Raw genomic sequence first — 16,419 nt, 5'->3', positions numbered from 1 at the left:
CTGCGCCTGAATGGAAACAAAACCGAGCTGTTGGCAGTGGGCAAAACCCCCTCAATATGGTCATCAGCTTGGTGGCCGTGTGAGTTGGGCCCTACCTCCGCCCCTTCCAATCAGGTGAAGAACCTGGGAATGTGGTTGGACACTAAACTGACCACCACATTAACCCGTTGCCTGTGTCGGACGTCCCCCAGCCGCCCGACGTCACGGTGGGCATGTGCGTCGGACGGCTGGGGGCAGTCCGACCACTTCTAGGGCAATAAAACACCTGCACCGCTGCGGAATTTCCGCCGCGGTCAACCAGTCAAAGTGGTCACTGGGAAATGCGTTGGCATCTTGAAGTGCTTACGAAAGACCTTGGATTTGCTCCCCATTGAGGCCAGGAAAACCCTGGTTCACTCCCTTGTCACTGTCCATCTTGATTATGGGAATGTGACGTATGCAGGGCTGAGTAAAGCGGGCCTGCATCAACTACAATGTATACAAAATGCTGCGGCCCGAATGGTGTTGCAGCTTCCCAGGAGATCTTTGAGCATCCGTGCCCTATCCACGCTGCACTGGCCACCCATCAAAGAAAGAATCATGTACAAAACTCTCTGCTTCCGCCATCGCATTGCGCATGGCAAGGGGCCGACATATATCCAGGCATTGCTTACCCCGTACTGTCTGACACGACAATTGCGATCTTCATGAACAAGGCTGTTTCAGGTCCCTCGCATACACAAAGCTAGAATGGGGATGCGTTCCTTTAGCTATTTACCAAGCAAGCAAGCAATGGAACGCACTCCCCAGTGACTTGCGGCGTGAACCATCTGAATCTATATTCCGGCGAAAGTTGAAAAAGTTTCCCTTTCCAAATTAGGGTGGGTGGATACTGTTCCTAGTTCTCCCCACTCTCGCTCTCTTTTTGATGCTTGACTTGGGGGCCTTTGCGCCATGTCCTTGGAATATCTGCTAGGCTTAGCGACCGCAGCGCGGGGACACACTGTGATTAGATTTAGAAGTGCTTTTATTATTATTATTTGCTAAGCCCTTGAGTTGCCATGGAGTCCGGCAAGGCGACGCAAGGCAACACAAGAGCTTAGGTGTGACTTACTAAGCCATGGAAAGCCACAGTGTGTGAATTAATAAATGCAGAGTGACGCAAGGGATCACAAATCGTGCCTTGTGCTACTCTCCATTGGGAAGGCCTTCCATGGGTGGAGCGTGGACATTCCCGGCTTCCAACAATGGATTTTGGTGCATTACAGTTTACAAGACTTGTAAGCCTGGGAATGAGTCAACATGGTGTGCCTACCCGACAGAGGTGTAACAAGGAGAAATATCTTTATTTCTTCACGTTATTTCCTCTTTCTGGCTGTAATTCATTCTGTGGCACATGTAGAAAGAGGACAATGCCTCTCAGGATTGTCAATCCTACCTATACCACAGGCACCCTTGTACCAATGCACAAGGGTGCCTGCGTTGGTGCTAGGCAGCATTTAGTGCGCCAGAGCAGGAATGAGTCGTATCTTGGTAGATACAGCGCATTTCTGCGCTGCCCCGGTCATGCAGTGCAGCAAATTGCCTTGTGTTGCTTTCATTTTTGTTAAATATGCTCCTAACATAAATTTCAGCATCACAATTACCATCTAATAAATTGATTAAGAGAAATCGCTCAAACCACCAGTAAAGAAAAATGAATGTATTTAAACGCTGAGTTGATATCTGTGAGTTTGCTGCTCATCTGATTCGTCGCTTGAGTCTGAAAGAGAAACAAGTGACAATTACATGGAGGGAGAGGAAGAGTGTAAGAAACATCTGATATCCATAACAATGTACATTTAATGTTTTACTATTTTAAAATATGTATCTCTTTAAATGCACCCACAAAATTCTCCACATTCTTTAGCTAATGCTGATTTTCATCATTTGCAATTCATCATCATCAAATCTTTTTTCGGCCAATCGTCATCATAAAATTGCATGTAAATATTGTTAAAATTCATAACATATCTATGAAAGCCATTTAAAGTGCAGAGTGCAAAACAAAGCTTATAACACAAAGGGTCATTTAAGCAGCTAATACAGGAACAAGAAGGATAATTCCTATCTCTGGAGGTTACACAACTTGTACCTGATGACAAAATCCTAAGTAAGGGTCCGCTCCGTCACAGGGATGTTTGGACCTCCTCATAACCTAACATATTGTCCATCAAGATACATGAATTCATTCCATTTCAAGTAACTGTCCATCTGCTGTCTTAGATGTTCTGCCATTATCCCTTGTTCCCCAACTAATCGATCAAAGCCGCCATAAAACAGGCAAAATGGAATAAAGCTATAAAATGCATCATACAACTAGATAAATATGTTAGGAACCTCAAAAACTGTCCATACCTTTAAAATTATGTCCATCAATAAAACCCGTTTTACTAAGAAAACATGCTGCAACCTTAGAGTTCTTGATGTGAAGGGAATCAAATGAATGTCGGCCTCAGGGGGTCCTACGGATACTGAAATGAATGAATGTCTGCCTCAGTGGGTCCTACGGATACTGAAATGAATGAATGTCGGCCTCAGGGGGTCCTAAGGATACTGAAATGAATGAATGTCGGCCTCAGGGGGTCCTAGGGATACTGAAACGAATGAATGAATGTTGGCCTCAGTGGGTCCCACAGATACTGAAATGAATGAATGTCGGCCTCAGTGGGTCCTACGGATACTGAAATGAATGAATGTCTGACTCAGTGGGTCCCATGGATACTGAAATGAATGAATGTCGGCCTCAGGGGGTCCTAAGGATACTGAAATGAATGAATGTCTGCCTCAGTGGGTCCTACGGATACTGAAATGAATGAATGTCGGCCTCAGTGGGTCCTACGGATACTGAAACGAATGAATGAATGTTGGCCTCAGTGGGTCCCACGGATACTGAAATGAATGAATGTCAGCCTCAGTGGGTCCTACGGATACTGAAATGAATGAATGTCGGCCTCAGTGAGTCCTACGGATACTGAAACGAATGAATGAATGTTGGCCTCAGTGGGTCCCACGGATACTGAAATGAATGAAAGTCAGCCTCAGTGGGTCCTATGGATACTGAAATGAATGAATGTCGGACTCAGTGGGTCCTACGGATACTGAAACGAATGAATGAATGTTGGCCTCAGTGGATAAATTAGGGAGACAATGGGTGGGGTGATGCCATTATCTGTAGATACTCTGCAGGATGAGGGGAACAAACGCGTGGTGAAGCAGCGCTTAGGCACCCATATTCAGTATAAGCACGGAGCAAAGGATGGGATAGCCACCAGCTACCATACGCACTAGATTGAGATCACCTTTTAGCACCTCCGCTTATTGCTCTTCTCACCATTCACACCGCCTGGCTTCCTTATTGCACTTAAACCGCTGCATTGTGCTTAGCGTAGGTACTATCTTTCCTGGTCGGACATGTCACAATTTATCGACATTTTAGCCTTCATATATAATCTAGTTCTACTTATTTTCTCTCTTCCTTTGTTCTTTTCGGCATCCATAGCACTCACTGATCATCATTTACCCTTTTTAAACCTTGGCTTACCAACACATATGCTTTTGACCTTCTGACATTACTCTCATTCTTGTTTTTAACTTTATCGTTTTTTTCGACATTGACACTCACTGCATTAATGTGTTGGCTATCTGTACGGGAAGTGTATTTTCCCAGAGCCTCTTTGAACAGGAAGTTGACTCTTTCAGTGGGCGCGTGGTCTAGTTGTCAATTCTGACCACTGACGTGCATTGACTTAAACTGCGCATGCCTGCAGCAGTACCGGCATTTCTAAACGAACTTCACGGACGTTGGACGCTTGAAACACGGCTCAAGTCACAGACCGATCTACTCTTTGACTCAGGTAAGCGTAACCATATTGCTCCCAAGACCTAACGCTACCTTAAGCTGTAAGAGTGCTGGTATGTAGCTGGTGGCTATCCCATCCTTTGCTCCGTGCTTATACTGTAAACGGGTGCCTAAGCGCTGCTTCACCACGCGTTCGTTCCCCTCACCCTACAGAGTATCTACTGATAATGGCATCACCCCATCCATTGGCTCCCTAATTTATCGGGCACAGCATTAGCTCACAACCTTACTCTCCAGTAGGAACCTCTTCTCGTACTAGTCCTTCGTGATGTGATAACTCGTGGCTCATATAAGCAGGCACTCGTCACTCCCGTGCCTATTTCATTATAATACGGGAACGCTGACACCAGCTACCACACTTGGCTACTGGTTCCTACCTGCGCCATATAAACAAGTGTGGTGAATGTGCTGCGCTATGTTAACTCGTGGCTCACTTAATTAGGCACTCGCCACTCCCGTGCCAATTTCACTATAATGTGGGTAACGCTTATACTATCCACACGCACCACAACTCTTCCTGTTGCGTTCTCACTTTCACTGCATCCAGCACTTCCCGCCGGTGTTCTCTGACATCATTCTTCTTACCTTACAGATATGGCTTCGTGCTGACTTGCACCTCGCCTTTCAACTGCAACTTATTTGCTCCACACAATAGGTACTTTTTATTGTATAAATTATCTGATCAATCTTCATTCTCCCGCCCCATGCTACTCCGGTCACATTTTACTCTTGATTTTCAGAATCTGAATTACGAACATTTACCCTTTGAGGATTCGCACTCTCGACCGCCACTTTTTCTTTTTGGTAAGCCTAAATATATAGCAGATCCTCTTTTGTCTCGCCTCACACCCTGTAATAATGTTGTACTCACAGTTTTTAGTTGGATCTATAACTGATGATACCTATTGCCTGCTCCACAATGTTTCCTCACAGAACACACATTTTTCACATGTCCCATGGTATTTGCCTGGGCACACTCCTACCCCCTTACACTTGCCATCTCTCTCTTCATCCCCTTTCCTCTTTCACTTCATCACCCTGACACTACTTCTCTTCCCTTCGTGTTTGCTCCCTGCTTTCGTCTCCCCCACTCTGTGCACAGAAGACGGTGGTCACTGGCCTCCTGATTTTCTAATCACATTCTTTCAATGTTTTGCCATTACAGCCCTGAAGAAGCCTTTGTATGGACGAAACGCGTTGGCTGTTCCTCTGTATATATTCGGACTTAAGAATAAAGAACTGAAACTAAGCGGACGTTGATTTTGACTACTTTTGTGTATCTCACTACCTATCGATTCTTCTGTTTAACACTTCACACCATCACCTGTACCTTACCATATTGCCTCTCATAAAAACCTTATTGCTTATTGTATTGCTGATCTCATGGTAGCAGATCATTTGAGGTGGACAATTTCGAGGAGAATCCAAGTGACAAGTCCAGCTAAGTGCAGTCCCATATGACCCAGCTGCCTTTTCTTTTTTTAATCATGCTTTAGGCATACCACTGTTGAGTCGCCGTGGTACTCAGGAATCTCACCCATTCTAGATCCCCGATTTGTATCTGGTCTAGGGTGGCAAGGTGTTTAAATATGCGATGAATGTTGCTCCGGTTCAGAATGTTGTGCTGTCCCGTGCTGTGGAATCTCAGGCGAGGACTACCTCATGCACAATTGTTGATGTGCCCAGGATTTGGGCTTCTTTTCCCGTTCCTAGGGTGTGCTGCGCCGAGATTTATCCAAGGCATATGTTTCCTTGTTTGCTTATGGCGGATCCTACTTGGGACCTCTTACTCTGGCCGTGCCTACTGGTGCCGGACTGGTGCTCGGTGCTTAGCTGGAGTGATTTAAACCATCCGGCAGCGGCGATGTTGTGGCCATCGCTGGCTGGGTGGTTGTTTCAGCAGGTGCAGAACTTTTTCCCGCTATTGTTTCTTCGCCTATGGGCCGACCTGAACTTGCAAGAGGCTTTTGGCCCTTCGCAGTAGGATTGCTTGGTAATATTGGCTGCATTTGTTGGCCTCCAGGAGGCGGGGCGATGGAAGAATCCTTCTTGCCCCAATTTTTGGCAATGAAGATTGGATAGAGCTGGCTGACTTTGGCATCCCCTTGTAGGGGCAGGTGGTCATTCTTCCACAGCTGCGATTGTCTCCCTCTTAACTATTTGTTTTTTCAGTTGTTTCTTCAGCTTCTTTTCTGCTCTCCTTGATAGAATAGGTTCGTGAATGTCGGTTTTGCTGGGGGTATGTTCTTGCGAGTCAGTTGCCAGGATGTCGCTACCCCTACTTCTCTCTGTGAACAGACTCCTATCTATGGACAAACTAACTCGTCTCTATAAATAGACTCCTCTCTATGAACAGAATCCTCTCTATGGACAGACTCCTCTCTATGGACAGACACCTCCCTATGGACAGACTCCTTCCTATGAACAGACCCCTCCCTACGGTCAGATCCATCTTTATGGACAGGCTCCTCTCTATGGACAGACCTCTCACTATAGATAGACTCATCTCTACATCAGACACTTCAATACGGACAGACTCCTCTCTATGGACAGACTCCTCTCTATGGACAGACTCCTCTCTATGGACAGACTCCTCTCTAAGAATAGACTCCTTTCTATAGACAGACTACCGTCTATTGAGATGTCTCTCTACAAACAGACACCTCTCTACGGACAGCCTCCTCTCTACAGACAAACTCCTCTCTATGAACAGACTCCTCTCTATAAACAGACTTTCACTTTGGAAAGACTCCTTTCTAAGGACAGACTCCCCTCTATGGTTAGACTCCTATTTGGACAGACTCTTCTCAATGAACAGACACCTCTGTATGGACAGACTCCTTTCTTGGGACAGACTCCTCTCTACGGGCAGATTCTATAGGTAGACCCCGCACTTTGGACAGACTCCGCTCTTTGGACAGACTCCACTCTTTGGACAGACTCCGCTCTTTGGACAGACTCCTCTTTATAAACCCACTCCTCTCTAAGAACAGACTCCTCTCTATGGGCAGATTCTTCTCCATGGACAGACTCCTTTCTATCGACAGGCTTCTCTCTATTAAGACGCCTCTCTACGCATAGACACCTTTCTACGGACAGCCTCCTCTCTACAGACAAACTCCTCTCTATGGACAGACGCCTCTCTACGAAGAGACACCTCCCTATGGAAGCACTCTGCTCTAGAGACAGACTCCTCTCTATGGACAGACTTTCACTTTGGACACTCTCCTCTCTATAAACAGACTACTCTTTATAAGTGCACTCCTCTCTATGGACAGACTCCTTCCTAGGAACAGACATATCTCTATGGACAGACTCCTCTCTATGGACAGACTCCTTCCTAGGAACAGACATATCTCTATGGACAGACTCCTCTCGATGGACAGAATTCACTCTATGGACAGACACCTCTCTATGGACAGACGCCTCTCCGCGAACAGACCCCTCTCTATGGACAGACTCCACTCTACAAACACTCTCATCTCTATGGACAGACTCTAGTCTATGGGCAGACTTCTCTTTATGGACAGACCCCTCTCTATGGACAGACCCCTCTCTATGGACAGACCCCTCTCTATGGACAGACCCCTCTCTATGGACAGACCCTTCTCTATGGACAGACTCCTCTCTATGGACAGACCCCTCTCTATGGACAGACCCCTCTCTAAGAACAGACTCCTCTCTACTGACAGACTCCTTTCAATGGTCAGACTCCTACCTACATACAGATCCCTTTCTTTGCACAGACCGCTCATTATGGTCAGACTCATCTGAATGGGAAGACCTCTCTCTATCGACAGACTCGTCTCTAAAGGACAGACTTCCCCCTACAGACAGACTCTGCTCTATTGACAGCTCCTCTCTATGGACAGACTCCTCTCTATGGAATTGACTCCTCTCTATGAACAGACCCCTCTCTATGGAGAGATTCCTCCACACGGACATACTCCCGACAACGGACAGACTACTCTCTACAGACAAACATCACTCTACAGACAGAATTCACTTTATGGATAGACTCCTCTCTGTGAACAGACTCCTCCCTATGGAATGACTCCTTTCTATGGACAGACTCCTCTCTATGGACACTCTCTTCTCTATGGACAGACTCCTCTCTGCGGAGAGACTCCTCCCTAGGAATAGACTCCTCTCTATGGATAAACTCCACTCGTTGGACAGACTCCTCTTTATAAAAACACTCCGCTCGAAGAACAGACTCCTCTCTATGAACAGAAACCTCCCTATGGAAGGAGTCCACTCTAGGGACAGACTTTCTCTTTGGACACTCTCCTCTCTATAAACAGCCACCTCTCTATGGAGAGACTCCTCTCTACGGACAGACTTTGCTCTGTGGACAGACTCCTCTTTATAAACACACTCCTCTCTACAGATAGACTCCTTCCTAGGAACAGACATATCTCTATGGACAGACTCCTATTGACGCACAGAAGTCACTCTGTGGACAGACACCTCTCTATGGAAAGATGCCTCTCTATGGACAAACACCTCTCTGTGGACAGACTCCTCTCTATGGACAGACTCCTCTCCACGGACAGACTCCTCTCCACGGACAGACTCCTCTCCACGGACAGACTCCTCTCCACGGACAGACTCCTCTCCACCAACAGACTCCTCTCAATGATCAGACTCCTCTCAATGATCAGACCTCTCGCTACGGACAGACTCTTTTCAATGGACAGATTCATTTCTATGGACAGACCCCTCTTTGTGGACAGACCCCTCTGTACGGACAGACCCCTCTCAATGTTCAGACCCCTCTCTACAAACAGACACCTCACTACGGACAGGCACCTCACTACGGACAGTTCCCTCTGTACGGACAGTTCCCTCTCCATGGACAGACTCCTCTCCACGGGACAGACTCCTCTCTATGGACAGACCCCTCTCAATGATCAGACCCCTCTCTATGGACAGACGTCTCTCTATTAACAGACTCCTCTATATGGGAAAACTGCTCCCTATGGCCAACACCTCTCTATGTACAGACACTTCTCAATGGACAGAGTACTTTCTATTAACAAACTTCTCTCTATGGACAGACTGACTCATCGTTATGAATAGGCTCCTCTCTATGAACAGACTGACTTGTCTCTCTGAACAAATTCCTCTGTATGAACATACTCCAATCTACAAACAATCTCATCTCTATGAACAGACTCCTCTCTATGAACAGATTCTGCTCGATGTGCAGACTCCTTTCTATGGACAGACTCCCCTCTATTGAAAGACGCTTTTCTATGAACAAACACCTCGCTAGGGACAGACTTTCTCTCTGGACACTCTCCTCTCTATACACAGACACCTCTCAATAGACAGACTCCTCTATATGGATAGACTCCTCTGTATTAACAGACTTCTCACTATGCACAGACACCTCTCTATGGAGAGTCTACTCACTATGGACAGACTCCTCTCTATGGACAGACTCCTCTCTATGGACAGACTCCTCTCTATGGACAGACTCCTCTCTAGGGACCCACTCCTCACAAGGGACCGACTCCTCACTAGGGGCAGAATCAGCTCTATGGACAGACTCCGCTCAGTGGACAGACTCCTCTTTATAAACACACTCCTCTATACAGATAGACTCCTTTCTAAGAACAGACACATATCTATGGACAAGCTCCTCTCTATGGATAGACTCCTCTCTATAAAATGGAGAAGTGTGGCTCAGTGGTTAGAGGCGGCAGACCCGGAAGCTGAGATCGGCCGTGGACCAGGGTTCGATTCCTCGCCTTGGCGGGTCTCGGGCTCAAAAATTCCACGGACTCGACAATTCTTGCTCCGGTGCCTACTCGACTCACGGGGTCACACTCTGCGACTCTGGGCAATAGCTTGCTTAATCTCCACTACGGCCCCTCGCGGCGGGATGCCTGGCTTTCACCTTGTGGATACCCTGCCGGGGTATCTCACAGGGGAATACCAGGACGGGTTCCCTAAGCAAGCGCTTAGATACCGTGTCGGTGATTTGCGCTATATAAATACATGTACATTTACATTGCTATATAAATACATGTACATCTCTATGGACAGTCTCCAGTCTATGGACAGACTCCTTGTTGTGTTCTATGTTTATTATGTAGTTTCTCTTTAAGTGTATTGCCTTTCTTGAAGTTCCTACAGGGTTCTAGGGGCATATTATCAAGGCTGGCGATATGGAATAATTGCCGCTTTAGCGGCCGTTTTTGGCCGCTAAGCTGCGATAATTCAATCGCCCTATTAGCAAGCTGTCGCTAACATCAGTTAGTGACAGCTTTTAGGCGATAGAGAGCGGTTTGGGGCCCGCTTTGCATGTCAGCGATATTTATCGCTAATGACATGCAAAGTGGGCGTTCCCAAACTGTTAGCGACTGAAAGCAGTCGCTAACATCGCTATCGCCTATTATCAATGCAGGCGTAGCGATGGAGATAATCGCGCTAAGCGCGAATATCGCCAAAAACTAACGCCTGCTGGGACCAGTCGTTAGCCTGTATATCCTATGGGAAGTGGATATACAGGCTAAGACCCGATTGGCGATAAAGTGTGAATATCACTGTATTCCCAGCAATATTCACAGTTATCGCCGCTATCGCCGGATATTTTATCGCTTTTGAGATAAATGTTGCTAATAGCACGTTATCTCAGCGATAAAATCCGGCGATGCGCGGCGATAAAAAAATTGTCGCTAAGCCTATCTAGCGATAATTATCGCTAGTTCTTGGTAAAATGCCCCCTAGTTCCTTGCTGGAACTTCAAGGAGGACAGTTGCTGAGATAGCTTTAAAGATAGGATGTCACTCCTGCTATTGGCGTTTCGACAATAAACCTTCTTACTTCAAGAATTGTTAGAAGCGTGATACTTTACAAATTTGGCGACGATTTCCTGTTGAAACACTGGTGAAAAAGGACCTGCGTTTTCTACTGACTCCTTGTTGGATTTATTCAGCAGTTTGGGACTACCAACCTTTATAGCACTCTTCTATTTGGATACATTTTTCCTACTCTTCGAGTGAGTGTTTAATTGGCTAGTGACTTCTTTTCTATTAATTTTTCTATTGAGTCTTCATTCTACTACGCTTATTACCTTACTAAACAGCGTTGACTTTCGTGAGTGCAGCTTTTGCTCACAAAATTCCGCTGTGGTTAATTTAGTATTTGAAAATATTTTTTTCAACTTTTAGATGTCTTTAATTCCATTCAACTGCTAATGAATCTTTTGCTCACCGTTAAAGAAGCATCATTCTAATGATGCGCATTCATTACGTATGGAATTGGAATTCGTAAGCTCTGGCAGTCTCCGAACCTTCATGAAGTGCTTCATCTCTCTCGGAGTTCGCAAGTCCCGACAGTCTCCTCTTTTCTTCGACGAGAGACGCACGACGCATGACGCATGATTCTTTTCCTCATCACGTGATCATGTGTGACGTCAACATGCGGACATTTTGAAGTGTCATTTTCACTTCTTTCAAGTGCACGTTCTAGTTTATGGAAATTTAGCAGTTTATATTTATACATTTCGAGTGTAGCGGAAATACTAATTTCTTTTTTTTTATTTACAACAAGAAGTCATTTAAGGCAGTAATCTTCGGCGAGAGCAACCACCTTTGATTCTTTTTGTGAAGCAATTTTACACCATTTGAACCTATTCTTAAGGTATTTACTTTAATTAATTTTTCTTCATCTTTATTGTTCTGATTTTTTGGGGGATTTCCTACTTTATTCTATCAGTGAACTAATCCTGTAGGTGAAGAAAAGACGTTGGGAAAGTTAATCCATGTCCAGTGAACTTGTCCTATAGGTGAAGAAAGGACACTGATAGAAGTTTTTTTTTCTCTGTCATGGCTACACAAAATTACACTATTCCGCCTCCTCAAGCGTTTTGGCCTGCAGGAAGTGAATCATGCATGAAATAGTTGCAATGGAAATCTTATTTTTTAAACTGTATTGATACCATCGACGAAGAAGGAAAAATGAAACTTGTAAGCAAGAAAAAGTTATTTTTACATTCTGTTGGTCCTGGTGGTTTGAAAGTGTATGAAGAAATGTCTAAGATTTCTGGTGGAGGTGATTCTAATGTATTTTTAGATGTTTTCAAAAATGTTGATAACCATTTTTCTCCAAAGGCGTGTATAGGTATCTCAAGGTACAAATTCTTCCACAGGAAACAAGATCCTGGTGAAACTGTTGATATGTACATTGCTGCTTTAAAAAATCTTGCTGATGACTGCAAATTTGATCATCTACAAGAGCAGTTTATTAGAGACCAAGTTGTCATGCACACACGTGATCCTAGTATTCAAGAAAGACTTTGGATTAATGGTGATGCTGAGTTAAATGATATACTAGCCATTGTCAGAAAGGCGGAGTTATCTGGCAGAAGTGCCAAAGCTCTCAAAGTTGACGAAAAAGAAGGTAGTGAACATGTTGTTGACAGAGTTAAGAACAGTAACTTTAAACAAAACCCCTCTAAACAAAAACCCAAGTCTGATCTCACTAAATCTGAATAAAAAAAAAGGGAAGATCTTAAATGTTATCATTGAGGGAGTAGTTCCCATTTGGCTAATAACAAATCGTACCCTGCATTAAAAGAAAAATGTTCTAACTGTGGTTTAATTGGCCATTATGTTAGAGCTTGTAATAAAAAGAAAAAGGGACAAAAAGTTAAATCTATAGATATGGGTTCTTCTAGTGAAGACGAGACATTAGTAAAAGAAATTATGCATTTTTCTGCAAATGATGATGTTAATTGAACATTTCTTTTACTTAACATATACGATAACACCAAAGAGATCAAAAAGAAACCTATTTGTGACACAATAATTGGAGTAATTACTGTTCAAATGTATGCGGATTCAGGTTCCCCGTAAACTATAGTAGACCAAAATTTATGGAATAGCAAATTCAAAGCTAATCTAGGTGAAAAACTCTTTACTCCTGATATTAGTTCTGAAGGATATTCAGGAGAAAAAATTGACATGGTGGGTTTTAGACCTTTAATTTTCAGATTCAAAGGTAGAGAGTCTTGTGGAAAATTGTATGTTTCTAAACGTGGACCATCTGTTCTTGGGTGGAAAGATCAGGCGAACCTTAACATCATTTTAGATCCCAACAGCCCAGATCCTGTTTTAGTGGTAGATGAAAGCGGATCTCTGGGTAAAGTGATGTTAAACAAATTTGTTAAAGTGTTCAGTGGTAAAGTTGGAGCTCTTAAGGGATTTGAACACCGTATTGTTCTATAAAAAGACGCTTGCCCTAAAATTCACAAAGCTAGAGACATTCCCATACTCATTCGCTCTGAAGTAAAAAAAGAATTGGATAAATTAGTTTCGGAGGAAATAATTGAACCCATTGAATCCTCGGAATGGATTTCCCCAGAAAAAATGAGGTATTGGTGGCCTGGAATAGATTTATGTGCTGAAAAAAGTGTCAGAGATTGCATGATTTGTGCAAATTCAGACAAATCACTTAGGACCTTGAGACCTGATATGTGTGAACCGATTATTCCCGATGGTCCTTGGCATACTGTTGTAGTAGATATCATGGGTCCTATTGGCACTCCTTCAAAATATATAATTTCTATGATTGATATTTTTTCTAGGTGGTCAACTATCAAGGTGGTGGATAAAATCGATTCTGCCACTGTTTTAAAATGTATTGCTAGAGTATTTGTTGAAGAAGGATTACCTGTTCAGATTATAAGTGATAATGGTGAACGTTTTTTGTCCAATGTAGCAATAAACTATTTTAAGAGGATTGGAGTAAAGCACAGGACTACTTCACTATATAACCCCAGTGGCAATGGTATGTGTGAAAGGTTTAACAGAGTGTTAAAAAATGCCATCCAAATTGCTATTATGGAAGGAGAAGAATGGAAATTGCACGTTTACAAAACTATTTGGACATATAGAACTAATGTCCATGAGGCTCTGAAGATGTCTCCTTTTGAAATTATGAGGGGACGCACAGCTAGAACTAAATGTAATCCTGAATGGTTAATCAAAAGTGCAGGAGTTGATATTTCTATGGAATCTGTAAAAAAAGCATTCTTGAAAAACATTTACAGCATAAACGTGTTTTTGGTGCTAAATATGGTTCAGGTATTGTATATGTTAAAGTTGGTATGTGGGTTAAAGTTAAAAAACCTTGGAAAGTAAAAAAAGGTGATTCTCAATTTTCAGACCCGTTACAAATTGTTAAAGTCTTACGAATGCTGTACTCTCAGTGATGGCAAAGTTTGGAATATCAGAAGGATTGCACTTTACAGAGAGGGAAAACAATGTTTTGATGACAACCTACAGGGTTCTAGTTCCTTGCTGGAACTTCAGGGAGGACAGTTGCTGAGATAGCCTTTGAGATAGGATGTCCCTCCTGCTATTGGTGTTTCGACAATAAAGCTTCTTACTTCAAGAATTGTTAGAAGCGTAATACTTTACACTCCTCTCTATGGACAGACAACTATCTATGGACAAACTCCTCTTTACCGACAGACTCCTCTCTATGGACACTCTCCTCTCTATAAACAGACTCCTCTCTATGGACAGACTCCTCTCTATGGACACTCTCCTCTCTATAAACAGACTCCTCTCTATGGACAGACTCCTCTCTATGGACACTCTCCTCTCTATAAACAGACTCCTCTCTATGGACAGACTCCTCCCAACGGACGGACCCCTCTTTATGGACAGATCATCTGAATGGGAAGACCTCTTTCTATGGACAGACTTGTCTCTAAAGAACAGACTCCTCCCTAAGGACAGTCTTCCCTCTACAGACAGACTCCGCTCTATTGACAGCTCCTCTCTATGGAAAGACTCCTCTCTATGGAATTGACTCGTCGCTATGAACAGACTCCGCTCTTTGGACGCTCTCCTCTCTAAGGACAGACTGCTCTCTACGGACGGAGTCCACAGTTTTGAACACAAGCTACTCACAATCTCTGGAATTTAATATATTTAGATGTAATTTAAAAATATTAGTTTTGAGGAGTGAGTAGAACATAGGAATGCCATTTTATGAATTTCATTATTGTGGTTGAATTGTCTCTGGGTCTGAAGTGAACTGTCAGTAAACACATGAGAACCCCTTCCCAGAACAGGCATGAATCTCACCTTGGTATTCAGCTGAAGAGTCCTCAGTCACTGAATCTTCTCAGTTTGAGTCGAGTTCAAGTTCACCCAGGGAGAGCTTCTCCAGAAGAGCTTCGCCGAGGTCTCCGGAGCACTCACGTGAGAGGCTAAGATCATCCAGGCTGTGGAGCAAAAGCAAGTGCATCAGTCACACCCAGGGTAACTCACCCATGGGGATTTCATACAAACTCTAAGTCCCGCCCTCCCTGAGAGCCGCCCCTGGGCACAAACGCCCTGCAGAGGGCCCCTGTGTCTAGTCTCCACCTAGGATGCGCCCCCCCAATCAAACCTGTGTCTGGAGCAGCACCAGAATCTATTAAACGACATGCAGGAGCCCTTGTGCCGCGCACACCCTGAACTGATGTGCTTCAAGGCGCTCTTAGAAGTGACGATTAAAGAGAAGGAGGGACAGTGCAATAAAGGCATCGCTGAGGATCACACACTCTGCTCACGCACAGACCTACCCACAATCTGTCTCACAGACCTACCCACAATCTGTCTCACAGACCTACCCACAATCTGTCTCACAGACCTACCCACAATCTGTCTCACAGACCTACCCACATTCTGTCTCACAGGCCTACCCACATTCTGTCTCATACACCTATCCACAATCTGTCTCACAGACCTACCCACATTCTGTCTCACAGACCTATCCACATTCTGTCTCACAGACCTACCCACATTCTGTCTCACAGACCTACCCACAATCTGTCTCACAGACCTACCCACAATCTGTCTCACAGACCTACCCACATTCTGTCTCACAGACCTACCCACAATCTGTCTCACAGAGCTACCCACAATCTGTCTCACAGACCTACCACATTCTGTCTCACAGACCTACCCACATTCTGTCTCACAGACCTAACCACAATCTCTCACAGACCTACCCACAATCTGTCTCACAGACCTACCCACATTCTGTCTCACAGGCCTACCCACATTCTGTCTCATAGACCTACCGACATTCTGTCTCACAGACCTAACCACATTCTGTCTCACAGACCTACCCACAATCTGTCTCACAGGCCTACCCACATTCTGTCTCACAGACCTACCCACATTCTGTCTCACAGACCTACAAACATTGTGTCTCTCAGACCCTCCCACAATCTGTCTCACAGACCTACCCACATTCTGTCTCACAGACTTACAAACATTTTGTCTCTCAGACCCTCCCACAATCTGTCTCACAGACCTACCCACATTCTGTCTCACAGACTTACAAACATTTTGTCTCACAGACCTACCCACATTCTGTTTCACAGACCTGCTCTCATTCTGACTCACAGATGTACTGATATTCTGCCTCACAGACCTACAAACAAACTGTATCACAGACCAACACACATTCTGTCCCACTGACCTACCCACAGTAAGCTGGGAGTGCACATTATATTGTTTGAATTA

General features: G+C 44.4%; 1 protein-coding gene across 1 annotated transcript in view; it reads right to left on the bottom strand.

The window, feature by feature from the left end:
* Nucleotides 1-216: 216 nt before the first annotated feature.
* Nucleotides 217-16,419, bottom strand: part of LOC144773658 (NACHT, LRR and PYD domains-containing protein 12-like) — a 946,473-nt gene continuing 930,270 nt past the window's right edge. The window contains exons 12-13 of the mRNA XM_078658807.1: nt 14,989-15,128; nt 217-1,741 (exon numbers count right to left, since the gene is read on the bottom strand). Of these exons, the coding sequence (XP_078514933.1) occupies nt 15,029-15,128 (100 nt within the window). The 3' untranslated portion in view covers nt 217-1,741; nt 14,989-15,028. The remainder of the gene's footprint in view (nt 1,742-14,988; nt 15,129-16,419) is intronic.

The sequence above is a fragment of the Lissotriton helveticus genome, chromosome 8 (assembly GCF_964261635.1).
Source record: "Lissotriton helveticus chromosome 8, aLisHel1.1, whole genome shotgun sequence".
Taxonomy (NCBI): domain Eukaryota; kingdom Metazoa; phylum Chordata; class Amphibia; order Caudata; family Salamandridae; genus Lissotriton; species Lissotriton helveticus.
Note: the sequence above shows the minus strand (reverse complement) of the source record. Positions and strands in the feature narration are given on the sequence as shown.